The following is a 14,264-nucleotide window of genomic DNA, read 5'->3' on the forward strand; positions in this document are numbered from 1 at the left end:
CAGTAAAATTTTCTTAAAAATTTTAAAAAAGACATTCAGTACAACAAAATAAATAGTGCCTGTTTGGGAGGATAACAGTTGAAATTGACACCCCTCGAAAACCATTGTCAACCTCCGCTTCGCGTCGGTTGACAATGGTTTTCTCGGGGTGTCAATTTCAACTGTTACCCTCCCAAACAGGCACTATTTATATACTGTGCATTGTTTGATATATACATGTACATAATAATATTACATGACATTGTTTAAAAATAAGCATCATCAGATCATCAACACATAGAAAGTACCCAAATCTAAAAAAATATATCAATGTTAAAATTTGTCACATCACCCTTGTAGAACATAAAAAAAATGAACTCTTTGTTAAAACCTAATCTTGGGTTTCATCAGAGTTCGTCATGGTCTAATGGATTTCTATCAGCTTCAGGCTGCTGAAACATAAGAATACAACACATTTCAGGAATTGCCAAAATCTGATACATTTTACTAGCACTTTGTCTACACTGGGTAAAAATTTAGTCACATTTGAAAAAATCAGAAATTTGATTAAATATTGCATGCTACATTTACTATGAAGTTGTAGTTTTGATATTTCCCCTACATGTACTGAGTGGAAAGGGAAAGGGATATATATGTTTAAATTACAAGCACGTTCAGATGTTTTTGTACCTGCTCTGAAACTTCTGGAAGGATTTCATGAAGATAATCTAAAAGTTCCTGTGCTTCATATATCTCTATGTCTTCACCAAAAGGATGCTACAATCAAACAGTTCACAAAATCATCTAACAAATTTTTATTTGAATGACAAAAAAGTTTTAGACATTTCTCTAACTCTATACCTGTGTATCTTGGGACATCAAATCAAACATTTAAAAAATCATCAACGAAGTAAAATTTTATTTGAAGGACCAAAAATTTCAGACAATTTTATAACTATACCTGAGCATCCTGGCCAGGATAGATTCCCCTATAAAGTCTGATGGAGGGAAAGCCAGATAGACCAACTTGCTGGCAAAGTCCCTGGTCCCTATCACAGTTCACTTTCCCAATATTTACACGTCCTTTTAATTTCTGCAATGATCAAAACAAAAATAGAAAATACAACGTACAAGTAAATGTGGTCAATATTTTTGCAGTAACAGCGAAAAAGGTCAAATAATCACAGGAAAAAAAAAAGAGACTTACTTTGGCTACTACCTCAATCTTAGGCCTGAACATATGACAATGGTTGCACCATGGAGCATAAAAGTCAATCAGCCATGGTTTTGAACTTCTTAACACATTCCAGTAAAAGTTATTGTTATTAATGTCTTGGAGGTTAGAAGGCACTAAATTTGATTCAAACATCCAGGCCATAATAGCTGTGGCATCTCTAGCCCAATTGTTGTAAGGACTGCAAAATACAGTTTAAATAGCTATGATCATTTCAATTCATTTCAAACACAACCAACTAAGGTTAAGAGATAAGCAGGGAACAACATATTGTTAAAATAAACTTGTATTAATGTAATAACTACATGACAAAAATACGCAATAAAAAGTCAATATACATATAGTTGTAAACTATACAATACTTTGTACTTCAACTACTGTAGATTCCTTATTTTATGCGAGTATTAATTCCGCGATTCAACGGTTTTCCATCAAATTGCAAGAACATAAAATCGCGAATACCGAAATTTTATCATAGTTTCATGTAGTTGACATATGTTAGAAAATTAAAAGCGAGATTTAAAAATTTGCGAGACAGGCTTCTTGTGATTTTACACGGATATTAATTCCTCGCATTTAATTAGGAATTTACAGTAACTAACTTTATGTGACAATTAATTAAATACATGGGTTACATACTGGAACTGAGAAAAGCCCTGTTCACTTTTGCTGTACAATCTTATGGTGGGGTAAGAGTTGACATTCTCAGAGCCACACAGGTCTCCATGGGCCTGACAATCCACCTGGCCAACTTTAACTCCATCAAAGTCTCGTAACATCTAAAAGTTAAAAAATATCAAATGTACATGTTCATGTTTTTATTACCCTTAAGTTAGTTTTTCTTGAATATTTGTTAAATTAATATCATGCAGTAGATCATAATCATAATAGAAGCAGTCTTATCTACTGGAAATATAATTATGTACATGTATTATCACGTGAATGTATAATTTTTTTGGTTTTGAATCAAGTGCAACATAAAATATCAGTGGTTTGCTTGACAATTGTACCTTGGCCAGTTTCCTCCACTGTGGGGCTAGCTGCTGGCAGGGACCACACCACGGAGCAAAGAAGTCCACAAACCAGCGAGTGTCCTTGTCTGCTCCATGTACAAGCTGTGTGAACTTCTCTCTGTCCAGAACTACCACTGGAGGACTCAGTGTGTCCTACAATGTACAAGAGCCCATTCAGTCATCAAAAGGCCTTGTATCACTTCTTTCTTAGCATGAATATATGCATGAACTTTACTCTTACAAATTCTATTTTTTAAGATAACATATAACAGTATTTTTTCAGTGTTGTATTATGTTTTGCTTATAGCTTTGTGGTATTAACTCAAAGGAAAAACATAAATCACAAAAAATGTATTTAAAATTATTCATATATTTCCTCTAATTTACAACATAAAAAATATAAAATTACAAATTTACCTATTTTTAAATCAAAATGCAATAAATTGCACCACAGAAAGACAACCCAGTCCTGTATGTGGTATATATATTTACCTGTATGAATTCCAGAATATGGTAGGAGTCATGGTGGCCATGGTATTGATGAGGAATAGACTGGTTGTAGAAAATGGTGGTGGGGTACGACCGAATATTATACTGAAAAATTTGTAAAAATGTAGAATAGTGAAAGCAACAATAAACATGATTATTTGGATCAAAATTAATCATTTATAGTACATGTAAATGAAATGAAGATAATTGTGGGATTTTTTTTTTCACTCACCACTTGACATAGATCTCCATGAATGGTACAGTCCACTGTTCCAAAGTTGACTCCACCATTGTAATCCCGTGCAGCCTTTCTGAACTCTGGTAACAGTCTCATGCAGGGGGGACACCACTGCAAAAGTAGTATTTCAATAATTGGAATGTAATGCATGCACATGCATACACATTGTTCATAAAAGCTACTATGTTTTGAAATTCAAAACAAATCTTCCTCTCTTTTGTAACCATCCTTCCTTTAAAATTGACCTGTACCTAGAGAAAGAACTTACAGGTGCAAAGAAATCCACAAACCAGGGTTCCCTGCTATCAGGCCCGACTTTGCTGGGGTTGAAATCATCAGGACCCAGGGAGACCAGCTTAGTTCCAGCACTGTCTCTGGCAAAAGCAGACACATCATGTGCTGTTGCTCTTCCTTAAATAAAAAAACAGAATCATCAATTTGATTTTGCTTTCTTCACTATCATACAGTGAAACATGCTTACAGCAAGATCAAAGAATACAAGTCATTTAATTAAATACAGGTCAATTAACAAGCATTAAGAAGCAAATGGTACCATAATAAATCTCATATCCTCCACTTCTTTTGAAGACATAAAATGCTGGGAATTTGTTGACATGAAGCTTTCTGCAGATTTCCCAAAGTTTCCTGCAATTGACTCTTCCTACCTAGTGCATAAATTAAATAATTAATGACTTGATGAATTTAAATCTGGGCAAATTCTAATGTCTCAAATTATCTTTCTTCATGCACAATTGTGTCTGTGCATATTTAATACGGGGCGAAACTGTTTGACAATGTTTTAGGGCAAAAATTATATGAGGTGAAAATAGCACTGTTTACAGTAGTTATTATGCTATAAATTATCACTGAATGAATGAACTGACCCTGAACTCTGGCAGCATGGCGGGTAGTTTCCTGAACTCGATATCCTGATGTTCCTCATCATCCACAAAATGGATCAACCAGTTCTTCTCCTGTCCCTTTGACATCCTCCTTATTATGTTCTTAATTAAAATAACAAATGATATTATTTTAATACTTACATGGTAAATATTGATATCTGAATGGTTTAGATGCAGTTTATAATCTGTTCTATTACCCTTAGCATTAGCAACACACTTGGCAACGGGTAACACTATATAAATAGTGCCTGTTTGGGAGGGTAACAGTTGAAATTGACAACCCGAGAAAACCATTGTCAACCGACGCTTCGCGTCCGGTTCGGTTGACAATGCATGGTTTTCTCGGGTTGTCAATTTCAACTGTTACCCAAACAGGCACTATTTATATATTATTATACATGTACTTTCATGTTAAATACTGAAATCTGATTGGATTAGACGCAGTTGGTAATCCTTTCTATTACCCTCAGCGTTAGCAACCCACTTGGCAACGGGTAACACAACGAATTGTTACATGCGTGTAAATTATGTGTGCACGGTTCACCGTAGAATTCACTTCATTTCTATATAAAAGCAGTAAAATTTCTTTAAAATTAAGACATTCAGTATAATAAATAGTGCCTGTTTGGGAGGGTAACTGTTGAAATTGACACCCCTCGAAAACCATTGTCAACATCCGCTTCGCGTCGGTTGACAATGGTTTTCTCGGGGTGTCAATTTCAACAGTTACCCTCTCAAACAGGCACTATTTATATAATGTTACCCGTTGCCAAATGTGTTGCTAACGCTGAGAGTAATAGAACGGATTACCAACTGCATCTAAACCGATCAGATTTCAGCCCTCCCAAACCGGCACTATTTATATATTGCTAACTTCACCAAAGTTTCATAATAATATGATTTGATTCATGAAATTTTGATATTTCAAAAATTTAGATTCATTTACAGAGTGAACTACATGCAGGTCAGATGTAGGAGTAAAAGTGCAAAATATGTGGTCATGCAAGCATTGAATTGTGGGCAAAGAGAAAAGAAAGTCAGTCGAAACAGACATGACAAAAAAATTCATATTTTTATATCACAAACATGCAACTATGCTATTCAATAATAACAAAATTCAAGTATTAACCTGTATTCATTGGACATAAAACATTTCTCACCTCAAATATATCCTTGTTGAGATTTTGAACATCAGGGAGCTGAGACATCACCTGGAAAGCTATTTCTTGAGGATCTGCTCCAGAGATTTCCTTTTCGAACAGAAATATACACATCTTATTTATTTCAATGATAGATATTTATCAATTTTCTTGATTGTCCAATGTGTGTTTGATTTTAAAAGAAAAGGGAGACAACAAGTGAAACAAAGATACAGACAGAAACTAAAACAGAATACTGTGGCTAACTTACAATGCCTTTATCTTTCTCCACACCCTCTGTTCCATAGTAGATAATCCCATGCTCCCTGCCTAGTTTGTCACACAGGTTTTCATTGTGTTTACATCTCAGTGTTCCAAAGTTCACCACATCTGACTAAAGAATTAAGAAGTACACATTATTTAAACGTTGTGACATTTCAAAACTTTCTCACAATATCATCAATATCCATATTTTACAGTTCCTGGGCAATGACAGTGTTATACTTACCAGAATGGCCGCCAGCTTTAGTCTGTTAGTTTTTGATAAACATGCTTTAAAAAAAAACAACAACAAAAATTATGATTACCTGTATAAGTACTTAACAATGCATATAAAAACAATATTTGAATATCTAGTGAATGATTTTTTAGCATTAGAGGATAATTTTTTCCTAACTTTCTAGCTATATCTTTAAATCTATTTGCTTTGATAAAATTGCATACAACCAATTACTGCTAAAGCACAATTTTTCCTTGAGGCACTTGTTGGTTAATTAGCATGAAATCAAATAAATAAATTTTTCTTCCATCACAACACAATGTTTTTTAATCTGATATTGAAATAAAATACTTAAAGAACTTTACCTACCTTCTTCTCCACAGAATGCAATCATCCATGGTTTCTCTAATCGCTCATCCAAAGACTTCTGAAAATTTCCATCCCACAATTCAACCACCTCTGCCTTGACAAACTTCAAGGCATGCTTGACAAGATCACGGTTTTCTCTGCTGCCATGGTATTTCTCTCTCTATTAAATTGAAACAGAAAAAGTTTCAGAAATAAGATGATTCATTTGTTACATGTATATGTACTTCAAGACAGAATTTTTAAAAAATTGGAGAGTTGCACCTAAACTGATCTTGATCTATTTAGATTCAATGTGGCAGAGGGTGAATTTTATGTTGCAAATAATATCTCTGTTACCACAACTTTTTCTGGGTGAATTCAAGACAGGGCGAAACTGTTTGCAAATGTAATAGGGCGAAAATTACACGGAGCGAAAATAACCCTGTATACAGTAACATGAATACTTACAGCTGGGAACATGACGAGTGACGGGAAGGAGTGGATGCCGTTTTGTCGACAGAGCATGAAATCGTCCTCACAGTTGACAGCTCCGATACGTATAACCCCCTCCAATTCCTTAGCAACCTCTCTCCACTATCAAAAAGAACATTTTTAAAAATTAAGCACCATTTTGCCTCTCTTTCACCTCATTAAACAAAAGTTTATATATTGAGATTTTATTTCAAATTCATAGTTTGCTGCAGCTTACAGACACAGGAAGTTTTCTCTATGTGTCTTGTGTGAGATAAGTGTCAAATAAGCATACCCATTAGTTTCTATGGGCAGATTAAAAATTCAATCTTGGACATTTTGAAATCAAATTCCATAATCTTAAGATGATCATAACAGTTCATGCTGCTTTAAGATGAAAGCTTTGTCTTATTGTTATGAATTATAGAATTGATAATATAAACCCTCGTTAACACCAAGCACCATTTTAATTAAAGTAAAAAATATAAACCTGCTTGCTAAAAAATCTACAAATACATGTATACAGCATGTCATGTGTTTAATAATTTTCTCAATTTCAATTTGAATTTCGCAATGTACAAATTTATCAAAGGCTTTCTAAGAATTGCTTGTGATTAGCAAACTTTCTAGGTATTTCAGAATATGTACAAAATACATTAGTTATATATTGTTACAAGGGTGAACAGATTACTTACAGTTGGAGCCAGTTCGTGACAGTGTGAACAGTGAGGCGAGTAGAAGTTGATAAACCAAATGTCCTCTGTACCATCCACTGACTGCTCTGCATAACAATGATATACATGCATGTTGAATATATAATACAGATCTAAAAAATTAATAATGTACACTTACAGTATATGTTTCTTAATTTTAATTCACCTTTTCATCTTCAATTTGTAGCATGAATAGCTTTGTATCTAAATATTTAAACTCTTCTGTCATAAACTGATCTTGTTCATCAAGATATCAACATACCAAAATCTGAACGACTTAGAGTGATTATTTCTTGGTCATCATCATATATTCCTGAAATGAGAGGAAAAATTTGTTTTCAGTAGAATAAAATATGAAAACAACTGATCATACAATGTTTTGAAAAATCTCATTCTTATGAATTATAGGAATAAGTCATCTCTGACATAAATACAAATGCTCCTTAATTTCTTTTAGAATGAACAATGTTTAACAATTTGCTAATTCGATGACAGAGTTTGAAATTGAAAGCATAAAAAGATAAGATTTTCTACCAAATTCCTCATTGTAAAAGTGCCAGCTCTCATATTGCCCTCCTCCGTGGAAGTCCTCCTTAAGCCCCTCCTCTCCATGCATGTCATATTTCTTCCGTAAATCCTCATCCTTCAGGACCTCATAGGCACGTGTTATTTTTAGGAAGTTGTCATGGGCTTTGGAATCTTCCTACAAACAGAGGAGATAAAACAAAATTCTATCAAATATTACAAATTAAGGTTTAAAGTACTCTAACTAACTTTTAATCACAATGACTTTATTTGGTTGCTAAATAGTAATACATGTACATCTATTGAATAATTTTACATGCACCTATAAAAGACAAAAATTTTTAATTGAGTCCTCACCGGGTTCTTATCTGGGTGTTTGGTTATAGCAAGCTTCTTAAAGGCTTTCCGGATTTCTTTGGTTGTTGCAGATCTCTCTACCCCCAACAGCAGATAGAAATCCTCCCCGGCCAGTACCCCCAACAAAGCCACCAGACACCAGACCAAGATCCTCATACAGTGCATTGTTCTGATCTCTGTGTCTACAATGAGAAAATTAAGATATAGATACATTTCAGTTTTATATTAAGTGAATAAATTAACTGTCAGTTTTATATTAAGTAAATAAACTGCCTGTACCAGACAATGTCATGCAATGACTGTGAAGGTAACTTTTATAACTAAAATACATTTGCATATTTTGTGAAATAAAAGTAGATTAAATCACAATCAAATGTAAGCAGTAGTTATTCAAGTATAAGAGCAGATATTCAAGTATGCTGAGTATAATCAAATTTACAATATCAAAATAAACTACATGTACATACATGGATTGATCATGATAAATTTGAATTATGATATATTTGTAATTTAAAAAAATTAAATAAATCTTATATTAACTAACTATTTGGCGGTTATTAAGGTCGTTTTTTTTTTAAACAAAATTATAACCCACAAAATCAATTAAACCTTGACTATAAGTTGAGAAATATAATGCTTACCCATGGGTATGTTGATGTTGAAGAAAAAATATTATAACTTTACAAACATGTAAGCATAAAAAACTTTCAGGGTATCTTTGCTTCTACAGAAATATCAAGGGTACCAATCAAATTTATTCAGACTCAATCTTAGAATTGAACTATTGGCAGTGTGTTTTCAGTGTCAGATTATGAAATCATTTGTAAAATCATTAGATGATATATAGTTATGGATCTTGGAGGGGGGGGGGGGTCAATAAAACATCAATTTTTCACACAATAAGCACTCGATCTCCTTTCAAAAAATACATATTCGCTTTATATACATACAAAAAAATATTTAAGGAAGTTTTTGCTGAGATTGGGATCATTTCCATTATGCAATGCCTGTAAATATTTGATCCATCCTAATTAAGGTTAATTATAAAATGTTTTGATCCATGCTTAATCCTATATTCCCTGTCTCAAAATAATCCTCAAATACATGTACATGTATTACGAAGCGGCATTCCTAAAGTTGATTAAAAAAAATAAATACTAATTTATAGGGCACATTACATTAGTTTTAAAACATTCCACGGATTTATTACCTCTGGGCCAGTATATGTTAATGGATAACAGGTCTGTTAAATGTTAATCCAGGAAGTGGATATAACGTATTTTTTTTTAGCAATTTCATGAGTTGCTGCATGCGTGTTTTATTCTTTCAACAATGTGTCTGAAGCCAGTCACCTTAGTCATACATTTAGTACCAGTAGTTTCTTCTGAAAAAATATCGACCGAGCCCTCATATGTTTCAGATAGTCATATGTTCCCCAGAGTCAATTTTCATCACGTTAGTTTAATTTATACCCAAAAATGACATCATTTTTATTCTTTACAACACTGGATATACAGAATCTCCCTGTGTCCTTATATACATCTTCACCGCACAAGTTATTGTATTGTATTGCAAAGGTTTAAATCACACAATTGCTCAAGAGACTGATAAAAAAAGTATTTTTCAATATTATTTAAAGTCATTTAAATTGCCTAAAATCCTAACTATATATATTAAGTAAACACATTATCTAAACTGTAGTTTTTTGTCTGGTAATATATGTACTTCTGATTGCGTTTGTTCATGCTAAAATTATCAAATAACTATGCAAATATTTTTTTAGTATCAAAGCCATGAAACACTATTAATTAAGCGCTTTCTGAAATATAAATGTACTGTAACTAATATAATCATACAAATTATGGAATTGTATTGTGATTAAGTGATGATATGTATACATATATAATGTAATAGTTGAATGGTATAAGTTGAATGAAAGCTTTAAAAACCATTGAAAATATTGTAATTTATATTCATATGGTTATGTCACTTTTATTTTAACTACCGGTATTTTGAATAAATTTGATGATGAATTATACTACATGTATTGAAAACATGTGACTCGATCTCATCTTCATTGGTCAAATATGTGGCATCAAGTCAATTTAGTATACAGTATTTACACCTAGAAACTGCATATGATGATGACTTTTCTTAGTATCGTCGATTTTCTATGCTATGTCTGAGGTTAAAAATATTGTGATCTATAAACATGCTAAATATATTTAAGTGACAAACAATAGGGGTATTATAGTGTTTAGTGCATGAATGTGATTGTTAGACTATCCATGCAAAACCCATGACACCAGGAATGAGGATGCAACTGTTCATTTTGATCTCTCACTTGTACATGCATCCTAGGCAGATTTTTAACACCAAGCTTCAAAGTTTTATAAAAGGAAAAAAGGCAAGATAATATCAAAGAGTTTGAAAGTGAAATTAGAATATAACTACGTATACAGTGTATGATTGCTTCTTACTGAAAAGCCATTAGTCCAATCTCAAGACATTATTAGTGTTGCACTTTATATCATTTTTGAAACATTATCCAATATCCTGAGTTAACATTTACCCGTTTAACTTAAGAAGTTTATGCAGATTGCGTTTTTAGTGAAAGTTTAATCAGATACCTCTGGTTTAATGAAATTCGTTTCATTCTCACGTAGGGAAGTACATCTGCAGTTGTATAAGATGCGCTATAAAACATTCAATTCCTTTACCTACCCTTTTCATTCACCTTTCACTCCGTGACGTTTCTCCAACTTGCCATTGATTAGATAAAGTTACATGTGGGTGACAGCTGTAGTAAATGTCAACACGTGTAACTACGCATGCGCAAATGGTAATCGTACTCCAAGCATTTTACGTTCAAGTTGTCTTTTTATAAATCGCGAATCGTTTTTGGATCAAATTGATTTCATAACATTAGGTAGATTTTTATAATTTTGTCATTTATGGTGATATTTAGAAGCGAAGTATTTGGTTAAACAAGTAATGGAGCTGCAGGACGAGTTTTATAGCAATGCTGAGTATATTGAAACGGTATGTGTGGTTAAATATTATGTGAAAAACACAGTTCAAATTATCTCGTCTTTACAGATTTACTGGGGGGAAAAAACCAAAAAAGAAACTGACAGTTAATGTCAGACAACTTCCATTTTTTCACTGGCTGAATTTTTATTACAGGCATCTGGAAATAAAGTGAGCAGACAGTCCGTCCTCTGTGGAAGTCAGAATATAGTAATAAATGGAAAAGTAAGATACAGCTGGGTTGTTGAATTCACAAGCCTACTGCAGTATACATGCTGAATCACAGAGACTTCTTATCCCACACTACTAAATTTCAAATGTTAATTAAAGTACATGTTGAAATAGAATAGTACTACGGAATTAACGCATATTGTATAAATTGAAGAGAGATGTGTCGGATAAGATGCCCCCTTGTCATGGTTGTTGAAATGTGTTTTTACAGCACATATCAATATTATATCATCATTTATAATCTCTGACACCTGAGAAACTGAATTTGCTATGCTTACTGTACATGAAAATTCCAGGGAATAAGAAGTATTTAGCTTCCTTTATATCTTTACATATACATGATATAATATTAGGTATTTACTTAAATTATCTGTCAGATGACATGATGATTGACATTAATGATAATCTAGTTGTTGTTTTTTTTATTCCAAATCTTTCTATAATTTTCATTACAGACCATTATTATGACAGATTGTGTAATTCGGGGAGATTTAGCCAATGTTAGAATTGGAAGACACTGTGTTGTCAGTAAAAGGGCTGTGATAAGGCCACCATTTAAGAAGTTTAGTAAAGGGTAAGTTCAATGATAAATCAAACAAAAAATGTTGAATTGTATCTTTTTTTGTATAATTATACTATTATACCTTCAGTATCATACTCGTTTTTTTTTACAGTATACATACTGTATGTTTACTGTAAAAAAAAACTTTCAATTGTATATCAGAGAATTTTGAAATGGAAGTTTGCAAGAATGTCCTAAGTAGCAAATATTTCTCATTTCAAATGTGTACTAGCTAGTCGTTAAATGGAGTGCATGTACTTATATGTATTTAAGTTTATGGGCAGTTAATGGGCTTTTTTATGATGGTCATTTGTCGTGAACTATATGATTAAAATGCTGGTTAATCAAGAATTAAAGTCGATCACCATGTTGTAGTCTTAATTACCAAGAACAAAGATACATTATATTATTGTTCTACAGTGTTGCTTTCTTTCCCCTTCATATTGGAGATCATGTTTTCATTGGAGAGGACTCCATTGTAAATGCAGCACAAGTTGGAAATTATGTTCACATTGGGAAAAATTGTGTTATAGTGAGTAATTTACAGAATATTTATATTAAAGACTCTTAAAATCTCATTTGTATCTCCACTATTTTTGAATACTTCTAATGGAAATTGTGCTAGATTGCCCTCAGTATAATGAAATTTATTATATTTAAAAATGTTCAACCATTAAATATATAAGTATTCTGACATAGTATATTGTAACACTTCATTTATCAATTTTGAACATTGATATCGTCAATCTTCTCTAACATTAATCTGAACAAACTCTTCAGTATAAAATCAGTCTCAACTACGGTACCAACTAAAGAAGTGATCAGCAACAAAATACTAACCACAATTTTTTTTAAAAATCTGTAAGAACAAGTACATTCTGTTTGTACACGTACATACAAAAAAGACTATTTCTTTGCTAGTGGAAAAACATGTATGTATAGCATAGTACATGTACAATGTTGGATAACTGCAGATAATTATAACCCCTCTGCACAACATGCTTTATATTTCAGGGTAGGCGATGTGTGCTGAAGGATTGCTGTGCTATCGCTGATGACACTGTGCTTCCACCTGAGACGGTGGTGCCACCCTTCACAGTGTTCTCAGGCTCTCCAGGTTTGTCAATTCTGATTAGAGATAAAACTTTCACCATATTAAGAGGGCTGGATGGTGATGGGAATTTTTAGGATATATTTACCTCTTTTAGACAAAGAGTTTTGTAAAAAGATATAGAAAAATGTTCAACTTTTAAAGCTAAAATATATACATTACTAAAATGTTTTCTTTATTAAATGAAGATTTATATATAATTATGGCCCAATTTTAATATCATGTTTTAAAGCTTACAGCAGATCTGATGGTTAATTGTTGACCACCCAGCCTCCTTAAAGTATAATTACTGCTGAATCCATTGAATTCAAGCACGGTGACTTCATTTTCATGGATTTTTTGGGCACCTCAAGCCCTCCAGGTCAATCTCTTTTAAGTCTCTCTGTGGTATGGTAGATAATTCCTTCTGCATGAAATTATTATGTCAGAATGCAGAATCATTAGAATATATGGTGGCATAATTGCCTTGAATTTTGTTGGTATATATCCTAATCACCCAATTGACCCAAATCATAAATGAATATGAAACATTATATTCATTTATAAATGATGTATGATAGTCCATGAAATTACACCTTCATAAACTGTGAAATAACAGACATTCCACAAAAATTTGCACTTTAATTTTTTTAATGATTCCACAGTAAGTTCTTAAAATTACATTGTACATGTATTTGTTTTCATAAAAGCAAAACACTCTATTTTGTTTAGGGAGATGTTGCATCTGAAATGCAAGACATTATGCATTTATCCTAATTTCTTATCTTTAATGTTTGTTTTTATAGGGCAGTTTACTGAAGAGCTGCCAGAATGTACCCAAGATCTGATGGTTGATGTTACCATGAGCTATTACCAGCATTTTAAAGCCACACCTTCCAGTAAGACAAAAGAGAGGAATAAATAGGTAAGCTCTGAAAAATTACCAGTACTCTTACATGGATAATGTAATGCATTAGATGGATGTACTTTTAATTTAATTTGTATTAAGCTGTATATTTTGCTCAGTTGTTTGAAAAAAAAAATCATTTTATTTCAGATTTGGAGACTATGAACAAGGGGCCATGATCTAGTGCAATATAATTATGTGGATTAATTTATGAAGTGGAGGAAAAGCCGTCAAATATATCACGTATATCTTATGAACTCTATAAGTGCATCATTATCGTGGACACACAAGTGCTTATATATTATGTTTTGTTTTTTGTCTGCCATTATGTATGACTTACATGTATCCTATAAAACGAAAAACAACAGCAACTCAAAGTGTTTCTTTTCAATTTGAAATGAAAAAAAAACCATTTTATTAAATACTAGTATGAAAAGTGTAAAATTGTCATCGTTATTTGAGTTTTGCTCAAATTACTGCAAGGTACATGTATGTAAGCACCTTTGCTTGAAGAGGGTAATTTCATAAGATACATGT

At 32.5% G+C, this 14,264-nt stretch overlaps 2 protein-coding genes across 4 annotated transcripts; one reads left to right on the forward strand and one right to left on the reverse strand.

The window, feature by feature from the left end:
• Window positions 1–197: 197 nt before the first annotated feature.
• LOC105343574 (dnaJ homolog subfamily C member 10) lies at window positions 198–10,762 on the reverse strand. 3 transcript variants are annotated; one of them, XM_011450984.4, is made up of 21 exons: window positions 10,632–10,762; window positions 7,908–8,089; window positions 7,560–7,728; window positions 7,288–7,338; window positions 7,008–7,093; window positions 6,310–6,435; window positions 5,863–6,022; window positions 5,503–5,546; window positions 5,266–5,388; window positions 5,016–5,105; window positions 3,838–3,957; window positions 3,507–3,618; window positions 3,222–3,364; window positions 2,948–3,064; window positions 2,719–2,820; window positions 2,224–2,379; window positions 1,853–1,992; window positions 1,187–1,394; window positions 941–1,072; window positions 670–756; window positions 198–428 (listed from the first exon to the last, which is right to left on the reverse strand). In XM_011450984.4, exons 2-21 carry the CDS (start codon window positions 8,070–8,072, stop codon window positions 387–389), a joined length of 2,373 nt encoding a protein of 790 aa, XP_011449286.3. In that variant the 5' UTR covers window positions 8,073–8,089; window positions 10,632–10,762; the 3' UTR covers window positions 198–386. The 3 variants fall into 3 exon arrangements, with proteins under 3 accessions (XP_011449286.3, XP_011449285.3, XP_065928616.1); XM_011450983.4 differs by having other exon boundaries at window positions 198–431; window positions 10,632–10,761; XM_066072544.1 differs by having other exon boundaries at window positions 198–431; window positions 10,645–10,741.
• Window positions 10,754–14,098, forward strand: LOC105343578 (dynactin subunit 5). Its single transcript, XM_034445415.2, has 7 exons — window positions 10,754–10,949; window positions 11,094–11,162; window positions 11,624–11,742; window positions 12,151–12,262; window positions 12,745–12,847; window positions 13,627–13,745; window positions 13,878–14,098. The coding sequence occupies exons 1-6, from the start codon at window positions 10,902–10,904 to the stop codon at window positions 13,743–13,745; spliced, it is 570 nt and encodes a 189-aa protein (XP_034301306.1). The 5' UTR covers window positions 10,754–10,901; the 3' UTR covers window positions 13,878–14,098.
• Window positions 14,099–14,264: the final 166 nt, after the last annotated feature.

The sequence above is a fragment of the Magallana gigas genome, chromosome 2 (genome assembly GCF_963853765.1).
Source record: "Magallana gigas chromosome 2, xbMagGiga1.1, whole genome shotgun sequence".
NCBI classification, from domain to species: Eukaryota; Metazoa; Mollusca; class Bivalvia; order Ostreida; family Ostreidae; genus Magallana; species Magallana gigas.

Coding starts and splice junctions, on each gene's coding strand:
- LOC105343574 (XM_011450983.4), bottom strand. CDS start 8,072: ATGCACTGTATGAGGATCTTGGTCTGGTGTCTGGTGGCTTTGTTGGGG. Junction 7,094..7,287: donor TCTAAGTCGTTCAGATTTTG/GTATGTTGATAT, acceptor ATTGTTATGCAG/AGCAGTCAGTGGATGGTACA. Junction 5,547..5,862: donor TGCATTCTGTGGAGAAGAAG/GTAGGTAAAGTT, acceptor TTTTTTTTAAAG/CATGTTTATCAAAAACTAAC.
- LOC105343578 (XM_034445415.2), top strand. CDS start 10,902: ATGGAGCTGCAGGACGAGTTTTATAGCAATGCTGAGTATATTGAAACG. Junction 12,263..12,744: donor TTGGGAAAAATTGTGTTATA/GTGAGTAATTTA, acceptor TTTATATTTCAG/GGTAGGCGATGTGTGCTGAA. Junction 12,848..13,626: donor AGTGTTCTCAGGCTCTCCAG/GTTTGTCAATTC, acceptor TTGTTTTTATAG/GGCAGTTTACTGAAGAGCTG.